Source organism: Silene latifolia, chromosome 5, assembly GCF_048544455.1.
Source record: "Silene latifolia isolate original U9 population chromosome 5, ASM4854445v1, whole genome shotgun sequence".
Lineage (NCBI taxonomy): Eukaryota > Viridiplantae > Streptophyta > Magnoliopsida > Caryophyllales > Caryophyllaceae > Silene > Silene latifolia.
Window position 1 is genome coordinate 85679996 of NC_133530.1, and position 26248 is coordinate 85706243.

Below are 26248 nucleotides of genomic sequence, written 5' to 3' on the forward strand. Positions count from 1 at the left end.
TAAATTGTGGATCCTTTCCTCAATGAAGGTTGAGGAGTATTTATAGACTTTCACCTTTTGTCACGTAGTGGCCAAGTGGCTAGCAGGTGGAAAGACCGTTCTACCCTCGGCCGATGGACCTATGGCAGGCCGGCCGAGGGGTCTTGGATATGAGTACGCGGATATGTGCCCCGGCCTTACCGGCGGGTTGCCGGCGAGACCAGTGTGACAGCCGATGGGTTGCATCGGCTAGACTGTCTGAGTCGTTGACTTTGCTGTGGATATCTTTGACCTTGCTCAATATGTTGACTTGGTCAGCGGTGCAGAATATGCCCCATCAATTTGCCCTCAGCGTAGTCTATGCCGTGGTATGGGCTCCGATGTATGATGAGCGTATATTCTGCATAAGTAATTTCTGAGAATTTTTCTGCATCGGCTTCTTCTACTGTATCGGCCTCTTCTATCTTGGCCTGGTTCTTGTTAGGCCGTACCATATCCCCCCTCCACATGGATGTGTAAAGGGCATCCGATGTGGAAAAGAAAGTGACGCTGGCCGAGACCAGGGTTGAGAGTGCCGGGTGCATTTGATTGCCCCCAGGCCGGTGCTTCCTAGCTTGGTTGATCATGTGACCGGCGGAGAGCAGATACCTAGGAATTTGTTGAGGAAGATGAATAGGCGAAGAGATGTGAATGGGCGTGTTGAAGACGCTTGGTCACTGTTGCATTGATTGACGTTCAACTGTTGCAACGATTGACATTCCGTGGTTGCATGTCTGACACGTGTCTGTTTGCTGATTGGCTGGCGCTTTATGGGCTGTGCCCTGATTGGTCCTTCTTCATGGGCTTTTCCCTATAAATAGGGCAGTTATTCCGTGATTTTGGCCACCAATTTCATTTTCTCAAATTTTCTCCAAAATCTTCATCTTTCTAAACTTTCAAGGGCTTCCTTTTCTTCTAATCTTCAGAGTCTTTGATCCGGCGAGTGTTTTTCTTCAAGGTAAACAAACAAATTTTCTTTCATTTTGTTAGTAGTTGTTGCGAACATGTCTTCTGCTGACGCCGGGACTAGTACTTCTGCGCCGGGGGGTTCCCCGTCGCGTCTTGACGAGGAGGGGATACTAGATGCCATCCCGCTAAGGTTTGGGGGCCCTAGGTCTCCTTCTCCCGTAGTTGATCTGCCCATTTTGGAGGAGTGGGAGGATGAGGATGATGCTGATGATGCTAATGATGATGAGAGGACTCCTGTTGATGGTGAGAGGACGACTATCCCGGATCATGGTGAGGCCTGCACGACTGGCCTCGACCGTGTCTGGACCAATAAATTCGCAAGCTGTTCCGGAGGGACTCTTTTCGGAGGTCATTTCTCCTTCGGTGAGGGGTATAACATTGTTATCCCTGAGGAGGGTCAGGCGGTCTGTTGCCCTCCCCCGGGTCATATCGGCGTGCACATCAGGCACTTGGAGTATGGGCTCCGGTTTCCTTTGAATGAACACGTCATGGCCATCATCAAAGCTATGAACCTCGCCGTGGCCCAACTGCATCCGTTGGCCATGAGGACGATAGTCGGCTTTGTGTGGCTCTGTCTCTTTAAGGGGGAGACCCCTACGGTTAACTTATTCTGCCGACTTCATAGTCTTCGGCGCCGTCAATCGCCGGGTAAGGTGGGGTGGTACAGCGTGCAGACGGAGCCAGGATATGTCTCCGTGAACAAGCTTACTTCTTGCAAAGACTGGCAACAGGGATGGGTATACGTCCAAGTGCCGGAGGACTACCCATTGCCTCGGTCTTTCCAGAGCCCCGTTTACTTGCGGTGTGAGACCCGAGAAGAATATGAGAAATGTATATCCCGGGGTAAGGTCAAGATGGACGCTTCGTTGGTCCCTCTTACTGCGGATGAGAAGCGGGCGATGCAGCTGTTTGATGCTGAGAAGGGATGGCTGCCCCCGACTCAGAATATTCTTCAGGATGAGCTGCTTTGCCGCGTCGGCCTCATACCGGCCCTCAACCGGGGTGAGTGGGGTCGGTGTGAGGCCCACCTTTGCTTGTTATGTTCCTTTTTTTAGAGCTTTGTTTTACTTCTTTTATGTAACTCTTGTTTGATTTCTTGCAGATCGGTTTGGTCAGGATCTGTCTGAGAGGGACTTGAAGAGGTTAGGGCTTGATAAGGACGGGAAGGTTGTCCAGCAGCATCCTACGGCTGACGGGCGTGATCGCGGACTGGCCCCCAACGAACTGATGGAGAAACAGATGAAGGCCTTGGATCCGGAGGCGGTCCATGCGAAAGTTCTCGGAGGCGTGCCGAAGAGAGCAAAGAAGGCAGCGTCCAAGTTGGCGGCGGTATCAATGCCAACTCCCTCTTCGACCCCAGTGGTCCAAAAGGATCATGTGGAGGTCATCGATATTACTGGGGGGGAGGTGACCGTTGCTAAGGGCCCTTCTCCGAAGAAGAGGAAAGAGCCACCGTCTGCTTCCACCGTTGCCGGGGAGAAGCCTGCCTCAGCCGGCCCTCCAACTAAGAGGGTCCAGACTGGTACGGATCTAACTTGTGGTTCGGATTTAGCTGGTTCGTTGGACATTCCTGATGACAGACTTTCTGGCGTGTCAATGCATGGTGACATGGATGCTCTGTGTAAATTTTTTGTAGATCCACCGTCGGCAGCCGCCGTTCTCACTGAACGACAATTAGGGAAGCAGCCTGAGAAGGTTATTGAGAACGCGGGTGATAGAAATGTCACCGTCGACTCCTCGGCTCAGAAGATTCCTCCCACCGAGCTTGTGGCAGAGGGTGTGAAAATATATAAGAGGCTGGCGAAGTGGACCCGACTGGCCGGCTCCCACATCATGGAGCAGGAGAAGGCCATGGCCCAATCTGGGCCACTGGTCGCAAAGCTTAAGCTTGATCTCTCTGCTGCAAGGGGGGAAGCCGGGAAGGCTAAGCTGGATCTCCTTGCTGCCGAGAAGCGTGTGGAGGAAGCTGGGAAGCTGCTAGTGGCCGAGAGGGCCAAAGTCGAGGATGCTGATGCCGCCACCGCCAAGATGATGGAGGAGCGGGACAGGTATAGGGGCGCTTACGACGCCGTGGTTGCCAAGAGGGAAGAGTGGAAGGATTTGTTCCATAACCAGGCGGAGGCGCTCAGGGACACACATGCTATCCTTGCTCAAAAGGAGAAGGATATTGAAATGCTTCAAAATGATCTCCTCCCCAAATTGTGCGCCCAATTCCGGGACCAGGCCGAGGAGGCGACCAGGGAGGCAATCAAGAAGCTCATCCCCGGCGGCTCCTTCCCGTGGGATAAATTTGACCAGCTCCTGGATGAGATGGCGATGCTGCGGAAGCAGCGGCTGCTAAGAAGGCGGAGGCGGCGAAGGCGGCTCAGATAGCTGAGGCCAAGGCGGCCTATGATGCAAAGGTGAAGGAGGCTGAGAGGCTAAAGGCACTTGAGAATGTCGAGCCCTCTCCTGAGCCGGCCACCGAAGATGCTGCTGCTGCCACTGATGGAGGGCAGCAACAGGCATAGGGAGACGGGCGGTCGTCACCAGACTCACCCGGCATCTCGGATAGCTTTAGCTGTTCGGGGGCCAACTATTGAGCCTTTCCTCCCTGCCATCTTTTGGCGCTTCAAACGATATGCTTGTAATCTTTTGCTTTTCTTTTCCTTGTCTTGTAAAAATTCTTGGTAGGTTGTGTTTAGGCTTATCCCTATGGGGACGGCCGTCGTCTGTATTCTCCTTTCAATTATTTTTAACAAAGTTTGTTTCATTGGCCTTTGGCTTGGCCGGGGCTTTGATCACAATCCTTTACTTGTCTTCTTGCGTTATTAATTGAGTGCCTTCGTTTTTACCTTTGGTATGACCGCGGCAGTTTGAATGCATATCTCAACTGTGTAACGTCTTTGACGTATCGACCGGTGTGTCCCCGTCGCTCTCGGCTTTGGCCGAGGTAATCGGGTTTACGGCTTGATAGCGTTCGTAACTGTAGGCACATTGATCGCTAGATTTGCGTCTCAACTGCACTGAGTATACGTTTCTTCTAGCGTATCGGTCGTTGTGTCCCCGTCGCTCTCGGCTTTAGCCGAGGTAATCTGGGTTACGGCTCGATAGCGTTTCTTCTAGCGTATCGGTCGTTGTGTCCCCGTCGCTCTCGGCATTTAGCCGAGGTAATCGGGGTTACGGCTCGATAGCATTTCTTCTGGCGTATCGGTCGTTGTGTCCCCGTCGCTCTCGGCATTTAGCCGAGGTAATCGGGGTTACGGCTCGATAGCATTTCTTCTGGCGTATCGGTCGTTGTGTCCCCGTCGCTCTCGGCATTTAGCCGAGGTAATCGGGGTTACGGCTCGATAGCATTTCTTCTGGCGTATCGGTCGTTGTGTCCCCGTCGCTCTCGGCATTTAGCCGAGGTAATCGGGGTTACGGCTCGATAGCATTTCTTCTAGCGTATCGGTCGTTGTGTCCCCGTCGCTCTCCGCATTTAGCCGAGGTAATCGGGGTTACGGCTCGATAGCATTTCTTCTGGCGTATCGGTCGTTATGTCCCCGTCGCTCTCGGCATTTAGCCGAGGTAATCGGGGTCACGGCTCGATAGCATTTCTTCTCTTTGGGTGGCAATTATGGAGGGGACAAGCACTTGGATGGAAAACTTGGGTGATTCTTCATTTATGATCATGCGTTGGGGTGTCCACATTGGGTTTGGATACCTCCGCCGCTATACAAAGTACTTTCTTAAGTTGTCGGTGTTCCAATGGCTCATAAAAGGCACACCCTCCATGTCTGTCAGTCGGTATGTACCCGGCCTCATTTCTTCAACCACTTTGTAGGGACCCTCCCAGTTGACCGTCAGTTTACCATGAATATTTCCTTTGTTGGTGGCGGCCGACTTTCTTAGGACTAGATCTCCTACTGTTAAGTCCCTTTTGTGGACTCTTCGGTTGTAGGCTCTTCTCATCCGGTTTTGGTATACTGCCAAGTTGAGGCGTGCGGTATCTCGGCTTTCTTCGACCAGGTCCAGGGAGGCTTTCAGGCCTTCCTTATTTTCGACTGGGTTGAAGGTAGCCGTTCTGAATGTTGGCACCGTCGCTTCAATTGGTAGGACTGCTTCGGATCCATAGACTAAGTGGAAGGGAGTGTACCCCGTTGCTTCTTTCTCCGTGGTCCGTAGGGACCACAGGACGCCGGGTAGTTCATCGGCTCATCTTCTCTTAAGGTCTTCCACCGTCTTCTTCAAACCGTTGAGGATCGTTTTATTGGCTGCCTCCGCCTGTCCGTTGCTCTGTGGGTGGCAGACGGAGGAGTATGCAAACTTGATGCCAAGTTCTTCTAACCAGTTCATTATTAGGTCACTCCAAAACTCCCGGCCGTGGTCAAATACCATGACTTGGGGCAATCCAAAACGAGTTATAACATTTTCCCAGATTACCTTTCTAACGGCCGCTGTGGTCTTCGCCGGTACTGCTACAGCTTCAACCCATTTGGTGAAGTAATCAACGGCGACAATCAAGAACTTCCTTCCTCCGGAGGCCGTTGGAAACGGCCCTAGCATATCCATCCCCCACTGTGCGAAAGGAAGGGGACTAAGCACCGGTTGTAGGTCTCGGGAGGGAGCGTGTATCACGGGGGCATGCATCTGACAGTTCGTGCACTTCTTGGTCTTTGTTCTGGAATCTTGAAGCATGGTGGGCCAGAAGTAGCCGGCTCGGAGAGCTTTGTGGGCTAGTGTTCTTGCCCCCATATGGTGTCCACATATGCCCTCGTGAATCTCTGTCAGTATCAGCTCTGCGTCGGCTGGACCGACACATTTCAAGAGTGGTCTTATTACGGACCTTCTGTACAGTTCCCCTTCGAATACCAAGTACCTGGCGGCGATCCTTCTTATCTTGGCCGAGAGATTGCGGTTATCCGGCAACTCACTTGTAAGTTTGTATTTCATTATCGGAGTCATCCACGTCGTCTCGGCTCCCACGTCGCCCACCATGCCGATGGTCTCAGTGATGCTCTTTGCATTCCTGATGTCTACCAGCACGGTTCGGCTGACGTTCTTGATGGTTGAACTGGCAAGTTTTGAGAGAGCGTCGGCCCGGTTGTTCTCAGACCTGGGAACACATTGGATTTGGAAAGATTTCAATTTTGCTATGTCAGCTTTTACCCTTTCCAGGTATCTTACCATCCCGTCGTCCCGAGCCTCAAACTCTCCTCTGATTTGGTTAGTAACCAACAGTGAGTCTGTCTTCAACATAATATGTTCTGCTCCGGCAGCCCTAGCTAGCTCGACTCCGGTTATCACCGCCTCGTACTCGGACTCGTTGTTCGAGGCCGAGAAGGTAAATTTCAAGGCGTACTCAAACTCGTCCCCGTTTGGGCTGATGATAAGGATGCCGGCTCCCGAGCTGTTCGTCGTGGAGGAGCCGTCGGTGTAAACCTCCTATACACCCGGGTTTGGTTCTTCTTGATATGTGCATTCAGTCAGGAAATCTGCAAGTGCCTGCCCCTTTATCGAAAGCCTTGGTTTGTACTGAATGCCGAAGCCAGAGAGTTCCACTGCCCATTTGATAAGCCTACCGGATTGTTCGAATTTCTCCAAAGCTTTCTCCAATGGCTGGTCGGTTAGGACCGTTACGGGATGTGCGTCGAAGTAGGGTTTTAACTTCCTTGCGGCAACGACGACGGCGAAAGCTGCTTTTTCAATTAGTGGGTAATTTCTCTCGGCGGGCAACAGCGTATGGCTGACAAAGTAGATTGGGTGTTGCTGCTTGTCTTCTTCCCTGATGATTACGGCACTGACCGTGGCCGAGGTAACTGCTATGTATAGGTATAGCGTCTCCCCCAGTATCGGCCTGGACAGAGTTGGGAGAGTCTGAAGATGAGCTTTCAGTTGCTTGAAAGCCGTGCTCTGTTCCTCCCCCCAGCTGAAGTCTTTATTCCCCTTCAACACTTTGAAGAATGGGGTGCTCTTGTCGGCTGACCGAGAGATGAAACGGGCGAGAGCCGCCATTCTCCCGGTCAGCATCATAACCTCTTTTCGATTCCTTGGTTCCGGCAGGTCTAGGATTGCTCGGACTTTGTCTGGATTGGCGTCGATGCCTCTGGCACTGACAAGTACACCGAGGAATTTACCTGCCCGGACACCAAAGTTGCATTTCATTGGGTTGAGCTTCATCTTGTATTTCCTTAGTGAACAAAATGTCTCGTGTAAATCGGCCAGGTGCTCGTTGTCAGACTTGCTTTTCACAATAGCATCGTCGACGTAAGCCTCAATGTTTCGCCCTTTTTGACTTTGGAACACTTTGTCCACCAGTCTTGTATACGTTGCACCGGCGTTCTTCAAACCAAACGGCATCATTTTGTACATGTATGTGCCGTTCGCGGTGATGAATGCGCATTTAGGCATGTCTTCCTCAGCCATGAATACCTGGTGATACCCCGAGAAGGCGTCCAGCAGGCTCAGCATGGTGTAGCCTGCCGTGGCGTCGATTAAGCTATCTATCCGAGGCAAAGGGTAACAATCTTTGGGGCATGCTTTATTAAGGTTGGTAAAATCTACGCACATTCTCCATGCCCCCGATGATTTCTTCACCATCACAACATTGGCTAACCACTCAGGATAAGTACAAGGCATAATAAAGCCCGCCGCAAGTAATTTATCTATCTCGGCTTTGATGGCCTCATCTTTCTCGGCCGAGGAGTTTCTCATCCTTTGCTTGACAGGGCGAGCGGTGGGGAGTACGTTTAGCTTGTGAATAATTACCTCCCGGCTCACGCCTGGCATCTCCGCCGCTGAGTAGGCGAAGACGTCTTTGTTCTTTCTCGCGAGTCCGGAGAGCGGCCCCGAATCCTGGTTCCAGGTTGACACCGATAGTTACGGTGCGACCTGGGTCAATCTCTACCTCTTCAGTCTCGGCTCCCTCGACCATGCCGACGGAGTTATCCATGCGTTCCCCCCCTGTTGCAAGGATGGGCTCTTCCCTTTCTCTGACTCTTTCGCCACTTTGAAGGATTGCATGTCGCATCCTCTGGCAGATACTTGGACATTGACTACCTCATCGTTCTCGTTCTTCGAGACGAGCTTATGCGCTTCCCCCCGGTCCGAGACATACATTAACGTCAGGGCCCGGATGGACATTACTGCGTCGGCCTCACTCAGAGTGGCTCGGCCTACGAGGACGTTGTAGGCAGACGAACCGTCAATGACCACGAACTCAGACATAACGTTCTTGGCCTTACTTCCCTCGCCGAACATTACCGGCAACCTGATTGACCCCAGGGGTACCAGGCCGGCCCCAGAAAAGCTGTACAACGGGCTGGTGCAGGGGGTCAGGTCTTCAACCTTCAGACCGAGGCTAAGAAAGCATTCCCCGTACATAATATTTGTGTAGGCGCCTGTGTCAATTAGGCACCTCTTCACCAAGTGGTTGGCTATGTCTAGGTGGACCGTAAGTGGGTCGCTGTGAGGAGCGACGACTCCATCGTAGTCCTTCTTCCCAATGGTCATATCGGGGATGTTGGAAGCGGGGGTTGCCGTGTTGGGCACAAAGTTGATGGCCTGATATAGTTCATTCAGGTGCCGTTTGTGCCCATGAGCGGACCCACCGTTCTCGTTGCCCCCGATGACAACATTGATTACTCCTACCCGTCCTAAGACGGATTTCTTATTTGACTCGCCGGCATCTGTTCTTTGGCCTCCGGCAACGTATTTGCCTAGGCTTCCCTTCGAGATCGGTTCCTCAATGGCATTTTTCGAGATGCGGCGGTCATTCGTTAAGTGGCCGGTGTGGCCGTGGTACTCGCAGATCGGGCCGTGTCACCGTCACCCCTCGGCCTAGGGGCCTTTCCCACTTCGACCCTCGTTTTTGCTCGGGCGAAGACCTCGGCGCGGACCGACCGGGGGGTGTGATCATTGTACTGCTTTCGGTAGTATGGTGCCGAACTCCCCCCGGCGCCCGCCGAGTTCTGTTTCCTGGCGGACTTGTCGGACCGTGACTTATTATCGTCACGGCGTCTTTCATCCGGGTTGTCCTCCCGGTGGCTCTTCTTCTCTGAGTACCCAGCCTCGCTGTGGCCTACCCAGGTTTTGTGGTAGTCTTCAACCTTGATGGCCTGGTTGGCCATCTTCCTAGCGGCATCTAGGCCCAAACCCCCGTACTTGATGAGCTCGTCTTTTAAGTCTCCCCTTGGTAGGCCCTTCATCAGTGCGAAAGCCGCCAGTTCGGGGTTAATCTCCCGAATCTGCTGAACCTTGTCGTCGAACCTCTTCACGTAGCTTCGTAGAGACTCGCCTTCCTCCTGTTTGATAGTTAGGAGGTCCGACGTCTCCACGGCCCTCCTCTTGTTGCAAGAGTACTGGGCTAAGAAGGCGTCCCTTAGGTCGGCGAAACAGTATACCGAGCCGTCGGGAAGTCCCTTGTACCAATTTTGAGCCATCCCATGCAGAGTTGTTGGGAAGACTCGGCACCAGACCTCGTCGGGCTTCTCCCATACCGACATGTAAGACTCGAAAGCCTCGGCGTGGTCGGTTGGATCACTATCTCCTTTGTATGTGAACGCCGGCAACTTCAGCTTGGTTGGCACGGCGGTTTCAAGGACATAAGCACTGAGGGGATGTCTGACCACGTGTCGAATGACACGCGGCGATCGGCTCCTCGCATTCCTAGTCCGGCTCCCCTCCTCGTAGCGGGAAGGACTCCTTCTCCGACTCGGGCTTCTTCTCCGACTCTGCTTGAGTCGGACTTCTCTGGCTTCTCCGAGGCGGGCCTCGTCGGTCTTTGCGGGCGACGCTGTCCTCCCGTAAGTACGGGGAGGGCTCAGGTCCACTACTAGCAATCTGGGCTCCTCCGGCGTCTTGGCAGGGTCGGCTTCTCCTAGTGCTCCGTTCAAATTTCTCGGAGTCACGTTTTGGGCCCTGGTCTCCTGGATGGTTTCCGCCGCTCTTGTCGGCGTGACAGTGTGAGTGGCGTACTCCCACCAGGTCCAGGAGCATCTTCAGTTTTGCTACGTCAACCACATGCCCCATGATGGTGACCTGGTTGGCGGCGTGGCGTGTCTGCAGAAACCGTATCGGCATCCCGAATTCCGGTTGGATTAATCCGCCGGTGGAGGGCTGCACGACTCCAGAATTGTGAAAGGTATCATCCTGGTAGAGTGCGGTTTCGTCGGTCACGACTACCTCTTGTTGTTTCGACATCTTCTTAGCCTTTGGGGTGGGTTTTTTGTGTTTATTATTTTTTTGTTTTTGGGAATGAATGTGACTAGCTTCTAGTGTCTTTTCCCCACAGACGGCGCCAATTGTTCCGGGTGTAATTCCAGAGCAGATATTCGTTACCACTCGTAGCTTGTAGAATGACGTCCTTGCTTGAATTCTCCTTGCGGTCTCCTGAAACGATGAACAAACTGAGGGCTCGGTTTTGGCCGAGCGTACTCACTCCGACGCTCAAGTCAGTTAACTTAGAGGGATAAGTCGTTGTTACTTGGCTAAACGTGTATTGTAGAGAGATAAGGAAGATATTACCAGATGAATAGTGATTATTAGGTTAAATTGTGGATCCTTTCCTCAATGAAGGTTGAGGAGTATTTATAGACTTTCACCTTTTGTCACGTAGTGGCCAAGTGGCCAAGTGGCTAGCAGGTGGAAAGACCGTTCTACCCTCGGTCGATGGACCTATGGGGCAGTACCGAGGGTCTTGGATATGAGTACGCGGATATGTGCCCGGCGGCGGGTTGCCGGTAGAGACCAGTGACAGAGGCCGATGGGTTGCATCGGCTAGACTGTCTGAGTCGTTGACTTTGCTGTGGATATCTTTGACCTTGCTCAATATGTTGACTTGGTCAGCGGTGCAGAATATGCCCCATCACTAGGCAATGGAAATTCCTGCATGCAACCAAACGACTCCTAACTAGATATTACTTTTATTATTTAAATATTTTATATGTTATCTTATAAAAATGATATTTGAGAAAATTCAACCTATTTTATTTACGGTAAACTCTTAAACATTGTTATATATAGTTGTTAAAAAAAACAATAGGTGCAAATTTCTGATAGATATGTTTGACACATAGCACATGTAAGACGCAACCAAAACATTTGAATAAGTCTAGTTTGTGCCATATATGTTTGATACATAAATATCAAACGTTATACATACAAAATTAAAAATTGCATAAAATTGTATTCACATTATTTTGAACAAATCTTTTAACTGATTTGGAACATAACGTACCGTGAAATGATATAATTTGATACCTTAAAGTTGATTGTTGCATTATTCGAATATATATTTTTTTTTAATTAATGTGATATTTGATCAGTTACAATTTTTTTTTGTAAAACGTTGATCATGTGTAATTAACTATAACTTAGTGTTAGTTTTAATTAAAATTATATGTATTTTATTTGAAAACACTGAACTTAAACCTAAAAAAATAAAATTTGAGAAAAAAAATTAATTTATTATTATTTATAGGTAAACATATTAAAGGTTATATATGAATTATATTATTTTTCTTCAATTATAATAATAAAATTTTAAAACAAGCCGCGTGAAGCGCGGGATACTACCTAGTTTCTTCTTTATTTCCCTTTTCATGGTAATCGTATTTTCTTCCATCTTTCATTTTTTAAAAGTTGTGTGGTCAAAATTCATTTGCAATTTTGCATGTGAGGTAGAGACCGTAGAGTGGGATAAAGCGTTTTGCGTGATCGAAAATCATTTCCTTATTTCTTGTGCAAAGTGGAAGGAGGGAAGAAATGAGCGACTCCGTATTAATATTTTAATCTTAATGGAGAGGATCTCCACTCCTTCACAAATATAGCTACCAATTCTCGTCCAATGCCGCTGCTTTGTTTCGTAGGCATAAGATGCGAGGGTGTTCGATTGAGAATGAGTTCCACACACAAAAGCCAGCATTTGATCCCTTGTAAAGCATAACCTTATTGGAACACCGCGCCAAAGGTGCGCTTTAACAACAATGAGGACAAAGGTGTGAGACACCCTAAGAATGATTGGCCCGTCTCATGGGCCGAGAAAACACATCTGACCAACCCGTAGGTTCAACCAAACCCACTCCCCCACGCAAGTCGAATCCAGACAACCCCAAATAAACTCCAGCTTAGACAACTCGATCCGTAGAAAATTCAAGAAAAATCAAATTTTATCTACTTGATTAGGCTTAGGCAAGACTCGAGGGAACTCGGCCAATCTAGTGTAGGGGTGTTCACCGGTCCAAAATCGGACTGAACCCGCGGACCGGATACCCGCATATCCCAAAACCGCAAACCGGACCAGTTAGGAAGGAACTCGGACCGAACCGGTACCTTTTAGGTCCGATTTTTTCCGAGTTCGAACCACACCGGATAGTTTTTATAAGGTATTTTGAAGTTTTTTTTGCCGGACCAGAGACCGGCTACCATAATTTTGTGAACCCGGAGACTGGACCGGAATGTATCCGGTCCGATTTGCCGGTCCGGTCTAGTTATGTCTTTATGAACAGCCCTACCGGTGTCCGACTCTACACTCTCAAAGGTCAAAACTCAAAACACTAAAAATTGAGAATGAAGCATTCATAAATCAACAAGGATTTTGTTTCAATGGCAATGGCTATGCTAATGATGAACACTAGGTTGCAAAAGGGTATCTTCATCTCTTTCTCTTCCCCTTTTTTTCGTTCTTCCTTTCTGTCTCAACCCATTTTCAATTACTTTCCTTTATCATTTTACCCCAATACCCAGTTCTTTTCTGTCAATTCTGGTGATAAAGATGACAACTTTGATTGTGAAATTGCATTAACTCAATTTGATACACTTGTTCATACTCAACCCACTCCTCACATCTCTGCTTTCACATCTATTTTGAATCCCCTTTTTAAAATGAAGCAATATTCTACTTTTATTGCATTGTGTAACAAGCTTGATTCCTTGCCTGTTCGTCCCGATTTCTATATGTTTAACATGATTATTAAATGTTATTGCCAACTGGGTCATGCTGATTTGGGTCTTTCCCTCATGGGTAAGCTCTTGAAGCTCGGTTTTCAGCCGAATATTATAACTTTTACTAACTTGATCCATGGACTGTGTGTAAATAATGGCAATGTTGGTGCTGCCGTTGCGCTTGTCCGCAATGCTGTTGATCAGGGTTGGCAACTAAGTGCGTCCACCTATGGTATTTTGATTAATAGTCTTTGTAAATTAGGTCAAGTTGATGAGGCCCTTAAGTTGCTTAGGATGATGAGATGTACTGGTGTTAAGCCTGATGTGATCTCATATACGACGGTCATTGATGGTCTTTGTAAGCAAAAGCTAATGTCTCAGGCTCAACAAATTTTCTCTGAAATGATTAGTAAAGGGGTCATCCCTAATGTTATCACATATTCTACCCTAATTTGGGGATACTGTAACTTAGGCCAGTTGGATGATGTTGAGAGGTTGTTGCGAGAAATGGTTGATGCGGGAATTGAACCTAATGTTTTAACCTTCAGTGTATTACTTCACCGGCTATCTAAAGAAGGAAAGGTAAGGGAAATAGAGCGTCTAGTAGATTTAATGACTGGTTGGGGTTGTGCTCCAGATGTTGTTTTCTATAATACATGGATTGATGGATACTGTAAGGAAGGGCAGATGGACAAAGCCCGGGAAATTTTCGAAGTTATGATGGCTAAGGGATTCACTCCTGATGTTTTCACGTACACCTCTTTGATTAATGGCTACTGTAAGCTTAAAAGGACGGATGTTGTCATGGCATTGCTTAAGGAAATGTCGCAAAAAGGGTTGTCTCCCGATACTGTTATTTATAAAACAGTGGTTGACATGTTATGCAAGGAAGGGAAGACTAAAGAGGCAGAAAGAATCATCATGCTGATGAATGATAAAAATCAGGAACCAGACACGTTCATATACACGAAACTTATTCATGGATTTTGCAAGAAAGGTCTGATGGATAAAGCTCTAGAAATATTAGAAGTTATGATTGCGAAGGGTTTTGCTGCAGATAATGTCACGTACCACATGTTGGTGATTGGTTGTTGTAATCTTAGAAAGATGGATGCTGCCATGACTTTGCTTGAAAGCATGTCACAAAAAGGTTTATCGCCCAACATTGTCCCTTATAACGCAGTCATTGGCGTGCTATGTAAGGAAGGGAAGACAAAAGAAGCAGAGAAAGTCATCAGGTTGATGGTTGGTGAAAACTTGGGCCCGGATATATTCACATACACATCTCTTATTCATGGATATTGTACGATTGGCCAGATGGACAAAGCACATGAGACGTTTGAAACTATGATCAGAAAGGGCTTTGTTGCTGATGTTGTGATATACAACATTTTGATTAATGGTTATTGTAAACGTAAAAGGATGGATGCTGTCATAGCTTTGCTTAAAGAAATGTCGCAAAAAGGCCTATCTCCTGATACTGTCACTTATAATGTATTAATTGACACGCTATGCAAGGAAGGGAAGACGAAAGTAGTAGAAAAAATCTTCAAGCAGATGATTAATAAAAAACAGGTTCCTAATACGGTCACGTACACGTCACTTATTCATGGATATTGTAGAAATGGATTGATGGACAAAGCGCAGGAGACGTTTGAAACTATGGTATCAAAGGGGTGTGCACCGGATGTTGTTACTTTTAATTGCTTGATCCATGGTTACGTCAAGTTGAAAAGGTTGAATGATGTTGTGGCTAATTTGGAAACGATGTTTCAAATTGGATTGGCTCCAGATAAGGCAACTTATAAAATACTAGCTGACATGCTATATAAAGAAGGGAAGGACGAAGAAGCAAAGAGTATTATTAAGTTGAAGACTGATAAAGATCAGGATCCTAAGGGTGTCATTTATAATGCTTTAATCGGCGAAGGCTCCAAGACATTTTGACGTGAAAATATTACTCGGTACATATTTTTGTGTTATTGTCTTAAGGGGGTTTTGCATCAAATGTTGGGTTTATTAGGTTAGTGATGGCCTTTTTTCTCTACTGGATGTCTTATGTGGTTCTTCAGCTGACGAGAGCGTAAGTCTATACAGCTCAGAAACTAGTTTCCCCTGATACAGAATTCGTAGTAGTGTGAAGAAGTGCAGACCGAGATTACAGTGCGTCCAATGATTCATGCTTATATGCTGTACTCTTTAACGAGCTCTAACAGCGATGTCATTGCCAAATTCACGTTTTGTTCTTCTTGGCTTAATCCGTCAACCATGCTCCTTTAGTTTTTGGCTCATGGATCAATCAAGGTACTGTCTTGCTACAATGTATATTACTTCGACTTATCATATTATAAACTAGAACATCATAATTTTTCATAAAATAGTCGAGTCTGACACTAAGAAGAGTACCCGTATCAGATACTTCTACTACTATATCGAGTCTGAGTAACAAGGGCTACACTTGCTTGAGTTCTAGACTGTTTAATTTGATGGGTCCTTACTGTCTTGGGGTAGACTTTGAGTTAATTCGCTTAGTGGCTTAAAGATTAAAGATTTGGAGTATAATTGTTCTTGTAAGGCGCTCTTCTTTTCAGTTTAGGTCATATAAGTGAAGTTTAGTTCAGACCCGCTAAGTTCATTTTTGTTATTCGGTTTAGGTCAGGTCCTATACTCCTACAATTCATTTCAGTTCAGACTTCAGAGCAAAAAGTTTCTCTCCACCGAAAGAACAGGGCCTAATTGTGCATATGGCAGGTTGATTTGTGTGTATGGGGGAGAGGAAACAGGAGACCTCTTAAGAACTTCTTACTATGCGAGGCTGGCATACTTGTGTCGGAGCCCCGTCTGCATACAGATTTATAACTATCAGATTATGGGACATTGTTTGTTGAAACATGTATCAGTATCTATTGCTGTAGGTGTAGTCCTTGTGGTTCATTTGCCCATAGTTTCGAGTTGTATCCAAGTTCAGGACAATTCAGGTAAATTTGCGCATTTAGATCGAGTCAATTTAGTTCGGGTCAACTTTGATGATCATTTCCATCTCCCCAATAATTGAAATCTTGAATGCTAGTTTTTTCAATTGAGATCTAATCTAATCCTTCTTAATTATTTGTCTAATTTAATGATGATAAGTTTGTTGATTACTCTACTAAATTACATTAAAATAAGAAAGCTTCCAATAAAAATAGCCGCCTTGGGGCTTTCCAGCAAGAACAAGCAAATTTTAATTCCTCCATTTCCCTGCTTTTACTTTACTTTAATAGAACAATTTTAAATTAGTATTTGGTTTTGGTTTTTATTTCATCAAATAATTGACCGTTAGATTGTATTAGTGGAAAATTCGAATTATTGAGAGAAAACGAAAGGAAATAGAGAAGATCCGAATTGATCGGAGACTTGAGATAGCCGAATACAAGAGGAACAAAACAATACTAATACGGAGTATTCATTTTTTGGTGTATATCATTAGATTTAGTCTTGATTCAAATTGAGTAGGATTATCAGAGCGGTAAAGTTTTCCCTCATAAATTTTTAACACTGTTACATTATCAAGGCTCGAGTTGGAGATCTTTAGCGGGTTAAAACAACCTCACATGATTGATCTAAGATTCCAAGTGTTTATGGTATTATAATATGAGTAGGATCATCTCCATTTTTAAAAAAGTAATAAAATTTTATTGCTTCTCTCTCTAACAGGGATTAAATTTGGATGCATTTTTGGCATAATATTGTCATTTACTAGGCAAAAGTCTGAGATCTCTGTCTAAAAGAAACCAATCTCACAAAGTAAACACAAAGATTGTTTGATTGATGCTCAAGCATTACTGTATAAAATTATAAAAATAAGCGTTATCCAATTTATTTTTATAATAAGAAACGAAAATAATGCTCAATTTTTATAATAACAACCAACTCGCAGCATATTTTATCAATGAAGGAGGAGAAAGCAATACAAGGACAGAGGACTTTAAACTACAAGGACACAAATGTTCAAGGACTCAAGGTTGGCTAAAATTATTGTTTAAGCCGGCAGAACGCGAGAATGTTACAAAACGAAACCGGCTCAATCCAACCCGATAACGACCGGTAATCCGACACGACACGATGATCAATCTCCTGTATCTGAACCCGACCCGACTTGATATTGCCTCGATTAAATTGATGACCCGACAATTATTAAGCTTAATATTAATTAAAATGAAAGTGTTTTAGAGTTTGATACATTTAACTTAATAATGAAGTGACTAAATCAAATAAAGGTTAAACATTAAACTTAATGATCAAAATTTGAGGTAATGCGATAAAGTAATTACTAGACCTATTAATAACCCGACCCAATTAGATACACCATTTGACTCGAAAAGACCCGACACGATAACAACCCAAAAGGGTAGGACGGATGACTTGATATGACCTGAATCCAATATGACCTAACCCGATTTGACCCGAGTACCCGACCTAACCCCGATTAACCTAATTACAACATCTAAGTGTGATGGTTGCCTACCTTGTCCCGTAAGCTAGACTTGGCAATTGAGTCAATCGAGTCGGGTTGAGTCTATTCGATTTTGGGTTTGTAAGAATTCGGTCCAGATCGAGTTGGGTCATTTCGGCTTCGGGCCATTTTCGAGTTGATTGTTGTCAAATTATTTGAGGACAATCAATTTCCAATAATAAATACTCGAGTCAAGTTAATAAGTACGGCTCAATTCTGATTTTGAGTCAGATTCGGATCCTTAATTCGAGTACGGGTCGGGTTATTCGAGTCGGGCCATTCAAGTCAGGCGAGTTTTGCCGGCTCTAGCCACAAGGGCCGTAACCATACCATGAGATCAGAGTCCGATCCTTTTTTAATTATTACTGATGGGGCATATTCTGCACCGCTGACCAAGTCAACATATTGAGCAAGGTCAAAGATGTCCACAGCAAGTCAACGACTTAGACAGCCTAGCCGATGCGGCCGGCCCGCCATGACCCGGTCCCGGCAATGACAACTCGCCAAATGGGACATATCCGCGTACTCATATCCAAGACCCCTCGGCGGCGGGTCACCAGGGCCCGCCGGCCAGCCATAGGTCCCTCGGCCGAGGGGTAGATCAGTCTTTCCACCTGCTAGCCACTTGGCCACTTGGCCACTACGTGACAAAAGGTGAAGTCTATAAATACTCCTCAACCTTCATTGAGGAAAGGATCCAATCCAGAAATACACAACTTGACCTAAGTACACTATTCATCTGGTATAATCTTCCTTATCTCTCTACAATATATTCCTAGCCAATTAGCATACAACTTATACATCTAAGTTCACTGACTTGGGCGTCGGAGTGGGTACGCTTGGCTCAAAGCCAAGCCCTCAGTTCGTTCATTGTTGCAGGAGAGGCCGAGAGGAACGATTAAGACCAAGGGAGAATCCAACTCAAGACATCATTCAACAAGCCACGGGTGGTAACTATACTTGCTCTGGAATTACACCCGGAACAATTGGCGCCGTCTGTGGGGACGACACTAGAAGCTAGTCACATTCATTCCCAAAACAAAACAAAAAAAACACACAAAAACCCACCCAAAAAGCTGAGAAGATGTCGAAACAACAAGACGCAGTCGTGACCGACGAAATCGCGTTCCACCAAGATGATACCTTCAACAATTCTGGAGTCGTGCAGCCCTCCACCGGCGGGGTAATCCAACCGGAGTTCGAGATGCCGATAATACCAGACACGCCGCTTTCAGCCAACCAGGTCACCATCATGGGGCATGTGGTTGACATAGCAAAGCTGAAAATGGTCCTGGACCTAATTAGTAATACGTCTGCTCACACTGTCACGCCGACAAGAGCGGCGGAAACTGTCCAGGAGACCAGGGCCCAAAATGTGACTCCGAGAAATTTGAACGGAGCACTAGGAGAAGCTGACCCAGCAAAGTCGCCGGGGGAGCCCAAAGTGGGCGTGGTAGACCTAAGTCCTTCCCGTACTCGTGGGAGGACAGCGTCCCCGCAACACGAACGAGGCATACCCCAAAGGAGCCAGAGGAGTCCGACTCAGCAGAGTTGGAGAAGAAGTCCAAGTCGAAGAAGGAGCCCCTCCCGCTACGAGGAGAGGAGCCGGGTTAGGAATGCGAGGAGCCGATCGCCACGTGCCATCCGGCATGTGATCAGACAGCCCCTCAGCGCCTACGTCCTAGAAGTCCAGGTGCCAACTAAGCTCAAGTTGCCGCCCATATCATACAAAGGGGAAGGCGATCCAGCCGACCACGCTGAGGCTTTCGAGTCTCACATGTCGGTATGGGAGCAGCCCGATGAAGTGTGGTGCCGAGTTTTCCCAACAACGTTGCATGGGATGGCTCAAAGTTGGTACAAGGGGCTTCCCGACGGCTCGGTGTACTACTACGCCGACCTAAGGGACGCCTTTTTAGCCCAGTACTCTTGCAACAAGAGAAGGGCCGTGGAGACATCGGACCTCCTAACTATCAAACAGGAGGGGGGCGAGTCTCTACGAAGCTACATGAAGAGGTTCGACGGAAAGGTCCAACAGATTCGAGAGATTAATCCCGAATCGGCGGCCTTCGCGCGATGAAGGGCCTCCCAAGGGGAGATTTGAAAAATGAGCTCATCAAGTGCGGAGGCCTGGGCTTGGATGCCGCCAGGAAAATGGCCGACCAGGCCATCAAAGTAGAAGACTATCACAAGACGTGGTTAGGCCCCAACGAGGCCGAGCACTCAGAAAAGAAGAGCCGCCGGGAGGGCAACCCCGATGAAAGACGCCGTGACAATAATAGGTCACGGTCTGACAAATCTGCCAGGAGACAGGACTCGACGGGCGCAGGGGGGAGTTCGGGAGCGTACTACAAAAAACGGTGCAGCGATCACACCCCCCTAGTCGTGTCGGCCGCCGAGGTATTCGCTCTGAGCAAGAGCGAAGGCCAGAAGTGGGAAAGGCCCCCTAGGCCGAGGAGTGACGGTGACACGAGCCAATACTGTGAGTACCACGGCCACACCGGACACTTAACCAACGACTGCCGACATCTGAAGGACGCCATTCAAGAGCTGATCCGGAAGGGGAGCCTCGGCAAGTATGTCGCCAAAGGCCGAAACCGAATGCGGCGGGTCAAACAAAAATCCGTCTTTGAACGGATAGGAGTAATCCATGTTGTCGTCGAGACAACGGAACGATGGGTCCGCTCATGGACACAAACAGGAATCGAATGAGCCATGTCAGGCCGTCAACTTTGTGCCCGACACGGCCACCCCCGCTCCCAAAATCCCCGATATGACTATCGACAGCGGACTACGAGGGAGTCATTGCTCCTCACAAATGACCCACTCACAAACCACCCGGACATAGCCAACCATTTGGTGAAGAGGTGCCTAATCGACACAGGCGCCTACACGAACATTATGTACAGAGAATGCTTTCTCAGCCTCGGTCTGAGAGTCGAAGATCTGAACCCCTGCACCAACCCGCTGTACGGCTTTTCTGGGGTCGGCCTGGTACCCCTGGGGTCGGTCAGACTGCCGGTAAGGTTCGGCGAGGGAACTGCAGCCAGGAACGTTATGTCTGACTTTATAGTCATCAACGGCACATCTGCCCACGACGTTCTCATAGGCCGGGTCACTTTGAGTGAAACCCAAGCCGTAATATCCGTCCGGGCCTTGACATTAATATACGTCTCGGACCGGGGGGAGGCTCATAAACTCACCTCGAAGAACGAGAAGGATCCCGGCGTATGGGAGATACACACTAACGGCCCTTCCACGACGGATAGCTCGAAAGCCAGCATCGTTATCATTAGCCCGAACGGAGATGTGTTTGAGCACGCCTTGGAGCTCACCTCCTCGACCTCAGACAACGAATGCAAGTACGAGGCAATGATAACCGGAGTCGCTAGCGAACCGCCGGCGTAACACGTCGTGGTAAAAACAGACTCGCTCTCATTGACCAACCAGATCAAAGGAGAATACGGGGCTCGGGACTATAAGACGACGAGGTATCTAGAGAGGGTAAGAGCCGGCGCTTCAAAATTAAAATCCTTCCGATACAAAGACACTCTCCCGTGCCCGAGCACGACCGAACCATTAGCATGGTCGAAGGAGCAGAGACCGAAGAGGTGGAGATTGACCCAGGCCGCACCATAACCGTTGGTACCAACCTGGAGCCAAAATTCAGAGCCAAACTCCTGGACCTGCTAAGGAAAAACAAAGACGTCTTCGCCTACTCCGCGGCCGAGATGCCGGGTGTGAGCCGGGAGGTGATTATTCACAAGCTGAACGTACTCCCCACCGCTCGCCCTGTCAAGCAAAGAATGAGGAACTCCTCGGCCGAGAAAGACGAGGCCATCAAGGCCGAGGTAGACAAACTACTTACGGCGGGCTTTATTATGCCTTGCACCTACCCGGAGTGGTTAGCCAATGTTGTGATGGTAAAGAAGTCATCAGGGGCATGGAGAATGTGTGTAGACTTTACCCAACTTAATAAAGCATGCCCCAAAGATTGTTACCCTCCGCCACGGATAGACAAACTTAATCGATGCCACGGCGGCTACACCATGCTTGAGCCTGCTAGACGCCTTCTCGGGATATCACCAGGTATTCATGGCCGAGGAAGACATGCCCAAATGCGCATTCATCACCGCTAACGGCACATACATGTACAAAATGATGCCGTTCGGTTTGAAAAACGCCGTATGCAACGTATACAAGGCTGGTGGACAAAGTGTTCCAAAATCAAAAAGGGCGAAACATTGAGGCCTAAGTCGACGACGCTATTGTAAAAAGCAAGTCCGACAACAGAGCACTTTTGGCCGATTTACACGAAACATTTTGTTCACTAAGGAAGTACAAGATGAAGCTCAACCCAATGAAATGCAACTTCGGTGTCCGGGCGGTAAATTTCTCGGTGTACTTGTCGAGTGCGAGGCATCGATGCAAATCCAGACAAAGTCCAAGCAATCTTAGACCTACCGGAGCCAAGGAATCGAAAAGAGGTTATGATGTCCGACCGAAGAATGGCGGCTCTCGCCCGTTTCATCTCTCGGTCAGCCGACAAGAGCACCCCATTCTTCAAAGTTTTGAAAGGGAACAAAGACTTCAGCTGGGGAGGAGCGAGCACGGCCTTCAAGCGTTGAAAGCTCATCTTCGACTCTCCCAACTCTGTCCAGGCCGATCTTTGGGGAGACGCTATACCTATACATAGCGATTACCTCGGCCACGGTCGGTGCGGTGATCATCGGGAAGAAGACAAACAAAGAACACCCAATCTACTTTGTCAGCCATACACTGTTGCCCGCCGAGAGAAATTACCCACTAATCGAAAAAGCAGCCTTCGCCGTCGTCGTTGCCACGAGGAAGTTAAAACCCTACTTCGACGCGCATCCCGTGACGGTCCTAACCGATCAGCCGTTAGAGAAAGCTTTGGAAAAATTCGAGCAATCCGGCAGCTCATCAAGTGGGCGTGGAACTCTCCGGCTTCGGCATTCAAGACAAACCAAGACCTTCGATAAAGGGGAAAGCACTTGCAGATTTCCTGGCCGAATGCACGTATCAAGAAGAGCCAAACCCAGGCGTATGGGAGGTCTACACCGACGGCTCCTCCACGACGAACAGCTCAGGAGCCGGCATCCTCATCATCAGCCCAAACGGGGACGAGTTCGAGTACGCCTTGAAATTCACCTTCTCGGCCTCGAACAACGAATCCGAATACGAGGCGGTGATAACCGGGTCGAGCTAGCTAGGGCTCTGCCGAGCAGAGCACATTGTGTTGAAGAGACTCACCGTTGGTTACTAACCAAATCAGAGGGGAGTTTGAGGCTCGGGACGACGGAATGGTAAGGTACCTAGAAAGGGTAAAGGCCGACATAGCGAAATTGAAGTCTTTCCAAATCCAATGCGTTCCCGATCCGAGAACAACCGGCCGACGCTCTCTCCAAACTTGCCACCAACCATCAAGAACGTCACCAACCGTGCTTTGGTAGATATCCGGAATGCGGAGAGCATCACTGAGACCGACGGCATGGTGGGCAACGTAGAAGCCGAGACAACGTGGATGACTCCGATAATGAAATACAAACTTACAGGTGAATTACCGGAGGGCCGCAATCCCTCGGCCAAAATGAAACGGATCGCCGCCAGGTACTTAGTGTTCGAAGGAGAACCGTATGTAAGGTCCGTAATAAGACCACTTTTGAAGTGTGTCGGTCCAAACGCAGAGCCGAGCATCGACAGAGATTCACGAAGGCATCTCAGGACACCACATGGGGGCAAGAACGCTTAGCCCACAAAGCTCTACGAGCCGGCTACTTCGCCCACCATGCTTCAAGATTCCGAGCAAAGACCAAGAAGTGCACGAACCGTCGATGCATGCCCCGTGTACACGCTCCCTCCAGGGACCTACAATCGGTGCTCAGCCCTCTTCCCTTCGCACAGTGGGGGATGGACATGCTAGGGCCATTCCCAACACCTCCGGAGAGGAAGGAAGTTCTTGATCGTCGTTGATTACTTCACCAAATGGGTTGAAGTCAGAGCAGATCGGCGAAGACCACAGCGGCCGTCAAAAAGGTAATCTGGGAAAATGTTATAACTCGTTTCGGATTACCCCAAGTTATAGTATTTGACCACGGCCGAGAGTTCTGGAGTGACCTGATAATGAATTGGTTAGAAGAGCTTGGTATCAAGTTTGCATACTCCTCCGTCTCTGCCACCCACAGAGCAACGGACAAAGTGGAGGCGGCCAACAAAACGATCCTCAACGGTCTGAAGAAGACCGTCGAAGACCTTAAGGGAAGGTGGGCCGATGAACTACCCGACGTCCTATGGTCCCTTCGAACCACGGAGAAAGAAGCAACGGGGTACACCTTTCCACCTAGTCTACGGTTCCCGAAGCGCCCTACCGATTGAAGCAACGGTGCCAACATTCGAACGGCTACCTTCACCCGGTTGAAAACGAGGATGGCCTGAAAGCTTCTTTAGACCTGTCGAAGAAAGCCGAGATACAAAGACGCCTCAACTTGGCGATATCGAGCCGGATGAAAAGAGCCTACAAATGAAGAGTCCACAAGAGGGATTTAAAAGTGGGAGACCTAGTCCTAAGGAAGTCGGGCCGCCACCAACAAAGGAAATATTCATGGTAAACTGACGGCCAACTGGGAGGGTCCCTACAAGGTGATTGAAGAGATGAGGCCGGGCACGTACCGGCTGACAGACATGGGAGGTGTGCCTTTGATGAGCCATTGGAACACCGACAACTTGAGGAAATACTTTGTATAGCGGCGGAGGTGTCCAAACCCATTGTGGACACCCCAACGCATGATCATAGCAAACGAATGAATCACCCAACTTTTCCGTCGAAGTGTTTGTCACTCAAAGAGAAGAATCGCTACCGAGCCATTAACCCCGATTACCTCGGCCTCAGCCGAGAGCGACGGGGACACAATGACCGGTACACTAGAAGAATCGCTATCGAGCCATAACCCCGATTACCTCGGCCCTAGCCGAGAGCGACGGGGACACAATGACCGATAAGCGCTATCGAGCCGTAACCCCGATTACCTCGGCCAAAGCCGAGAGCGACGGGGACACAACGACCGATATGCTAGAAGAAACGTATACTCAGTGCAGTTGAGACGCAAGTCTGGCGGTCAATATGCCTACAGTTACGAATGCTATCGAGCCGTAACCCCGATTACCTCGGCCAAAGCCGAGAGCGACGGGGACACAACGACCAATATGCTAAAAGAAACGTATACTCAGTGCAGTTGAGACGCGAGTCTGGCGGTCAATATGCCTACAGTTACGAATGCTATCGAGCCATAACCCCGATTACCTCGGCCCTAGCCGAGAGCGACGGGGACACAATGACCGATAAGCGCTATCGAGCCGTAACCCCGATTACCTCGGCCAAAGCCGAGAGCGACGGGACACAACGACCGATATGCTAGAAGAAACGTATACTCGGTGCGGTTGAGACGCGAGTCCGACGGTCAATATGCCTACGATTCACGAATGCTATCGAGCCATAACCCCGATTACCTCGGCCCTAGCCGAGAGCGACGGGGACACAATGACCGTGACGCTAGAGGAAATGCTAAAGACGTTAACACAAAGCTTGTGATGCGCGTACTAACTGCCTCGGCCATGCCGACGGTAAAAACAAAGGCACTCAATTAAATAACGCAAAGAGACAAATGAAGGATGATGATCAAAGTCCCGGCCAAAGCCAAGGACCAAAAGATAAAATTGTTAAAAATAATTGCAAGGAGAGTACAGACGACGGCCGTCCCCATGAGGATAGCTTAAACTCTACCTACCAAAGCTTTACAAAAAGCAAGGAAACAAAGGAAAACAAAAGGTTACAGACTTAGGATTTGAAGCGCCAAAAGATGGCAGGAGAGAAGGCTCAATAGTTGGCCCCGAACAGCTAAAGCTATCCGAGACGCCGGTGAGTCCGTGACGACCGCCCGTCTCCCTATGCCTGCTGCTGTCCTCCATCAGCAGCAGCAGCTTCTCCGGTGGCCGGCTCGGAAGAGGGCTCTACATTTTCAAGTGCCTCCGTCTTCCCCGCCGCCGCTTCATCCGCAGCCTCGGCCATCTCGTCCAAAAGCTTCTCAAATTTATCCCACGGGAAAGAGCCCTCGGGGACCAGCTTCCTTATTGCCTCCCTGGTCGCCTCCTCGGCCTGGTCCCGGAATTGGGCGCACATTTTTGGGAGAAGTTCATCTTGGAGCATGGCAATATCCTTCTCCTTTTGAGCAATGACAGCCTGCGCGTCCCTAAGCGCCTCCGCCTGGTTGTGGAACTGATTCTTCCACTTTTCCCCCTCGGCAACCGCGGCGTTATGAGCGTCCTTGTACCTATCCCGCTCCTCCATCATCTTGCGAGCGCCGTCGCCTTCCTCAACTTTGGCCCTCTCGGCCCCAGCAGCTTCTCAACCTCCTCCGCGCGCTTCTTGCGTAAAAAGAAATCCAGTTTAAACTTCGCGGCCTCCCCCTTTGCGGCAGAGAGGTCAAGTCTAAGCTTCGCCATCAGCGGCGCAGCTTGGCCCATGGTTTTCTCCTGCTCCGCGATATAGGAGCCGGCTTGTTGGGTCCACTTCGCCAGCCTCTTATACATTTTCACACCCTCCGCCACAAGCTCGGAGGCAGAGATCTTCTGAGCGGAGGAGTCAACAATGACATTTCCGTCACCCGCCGTCTCGATAGCCCTCTCGGGCTGCTTCCCTGATTGCCGTTCAATAAGAACGGCGGTCGCCGAGGAAGGATCTGCAAAAAATTTGCACAAAGCATCCATGTCACCTTGCATTGACACATCAGAAAGCCGGTCGTCTGGGATGTCCAAAGCGCCTAAATCCGAACCACAAGTTAGATCCGT

At 48.7% G+C, this 26248-nt stretch overlaps 1 protein-coding gene across 2 annotated transcripts; it reads left to right on the top strand.

Moving 5' to 3' along the window:
• Positions 1-12462: 12462 nt before the first annotated feature.
• On the top strand, positions 12463-15996 carry LOC141657718 (uncharacterized). 2 transcript variants are annotated; one of them, XM_074465044.1, is made up of 2 exons: positions 12463-15195; positions 15643-15996. In XM_074465044.1, the coding sequence occupies exon 1, from the start codon at positions 12553-12555 to the stop codon at positions 14836-14838; it is 2286 nt and encodes a 761-aa protein (XP_074321145.1). In that variant the 5' UTR covers positions 12463-12552; the 3' UTR covers positions 14839-15195; positions 15643-15996. The 2 variants fall into 2 exon arrangements, with proteins under 2 accessions (XP_074321145.1, XP_074321144.1); XM_074465043.1 differs by having other exon boundaries at positions 12466-15195; positions 15546-15996.
• The last annotated feature ends 10252 nt before the right edge of the window (positions 15997-26248 follow it).

Excerpts from the sequence above, each read along its gene's own strand:
- LOC141657718 (XM_074465044.1), top strand. The coding sequence starts at position 12,553 with ATGGCAATGGCTATGCTAATGATGAACACTAGGTTGCAAAAGGGTATC.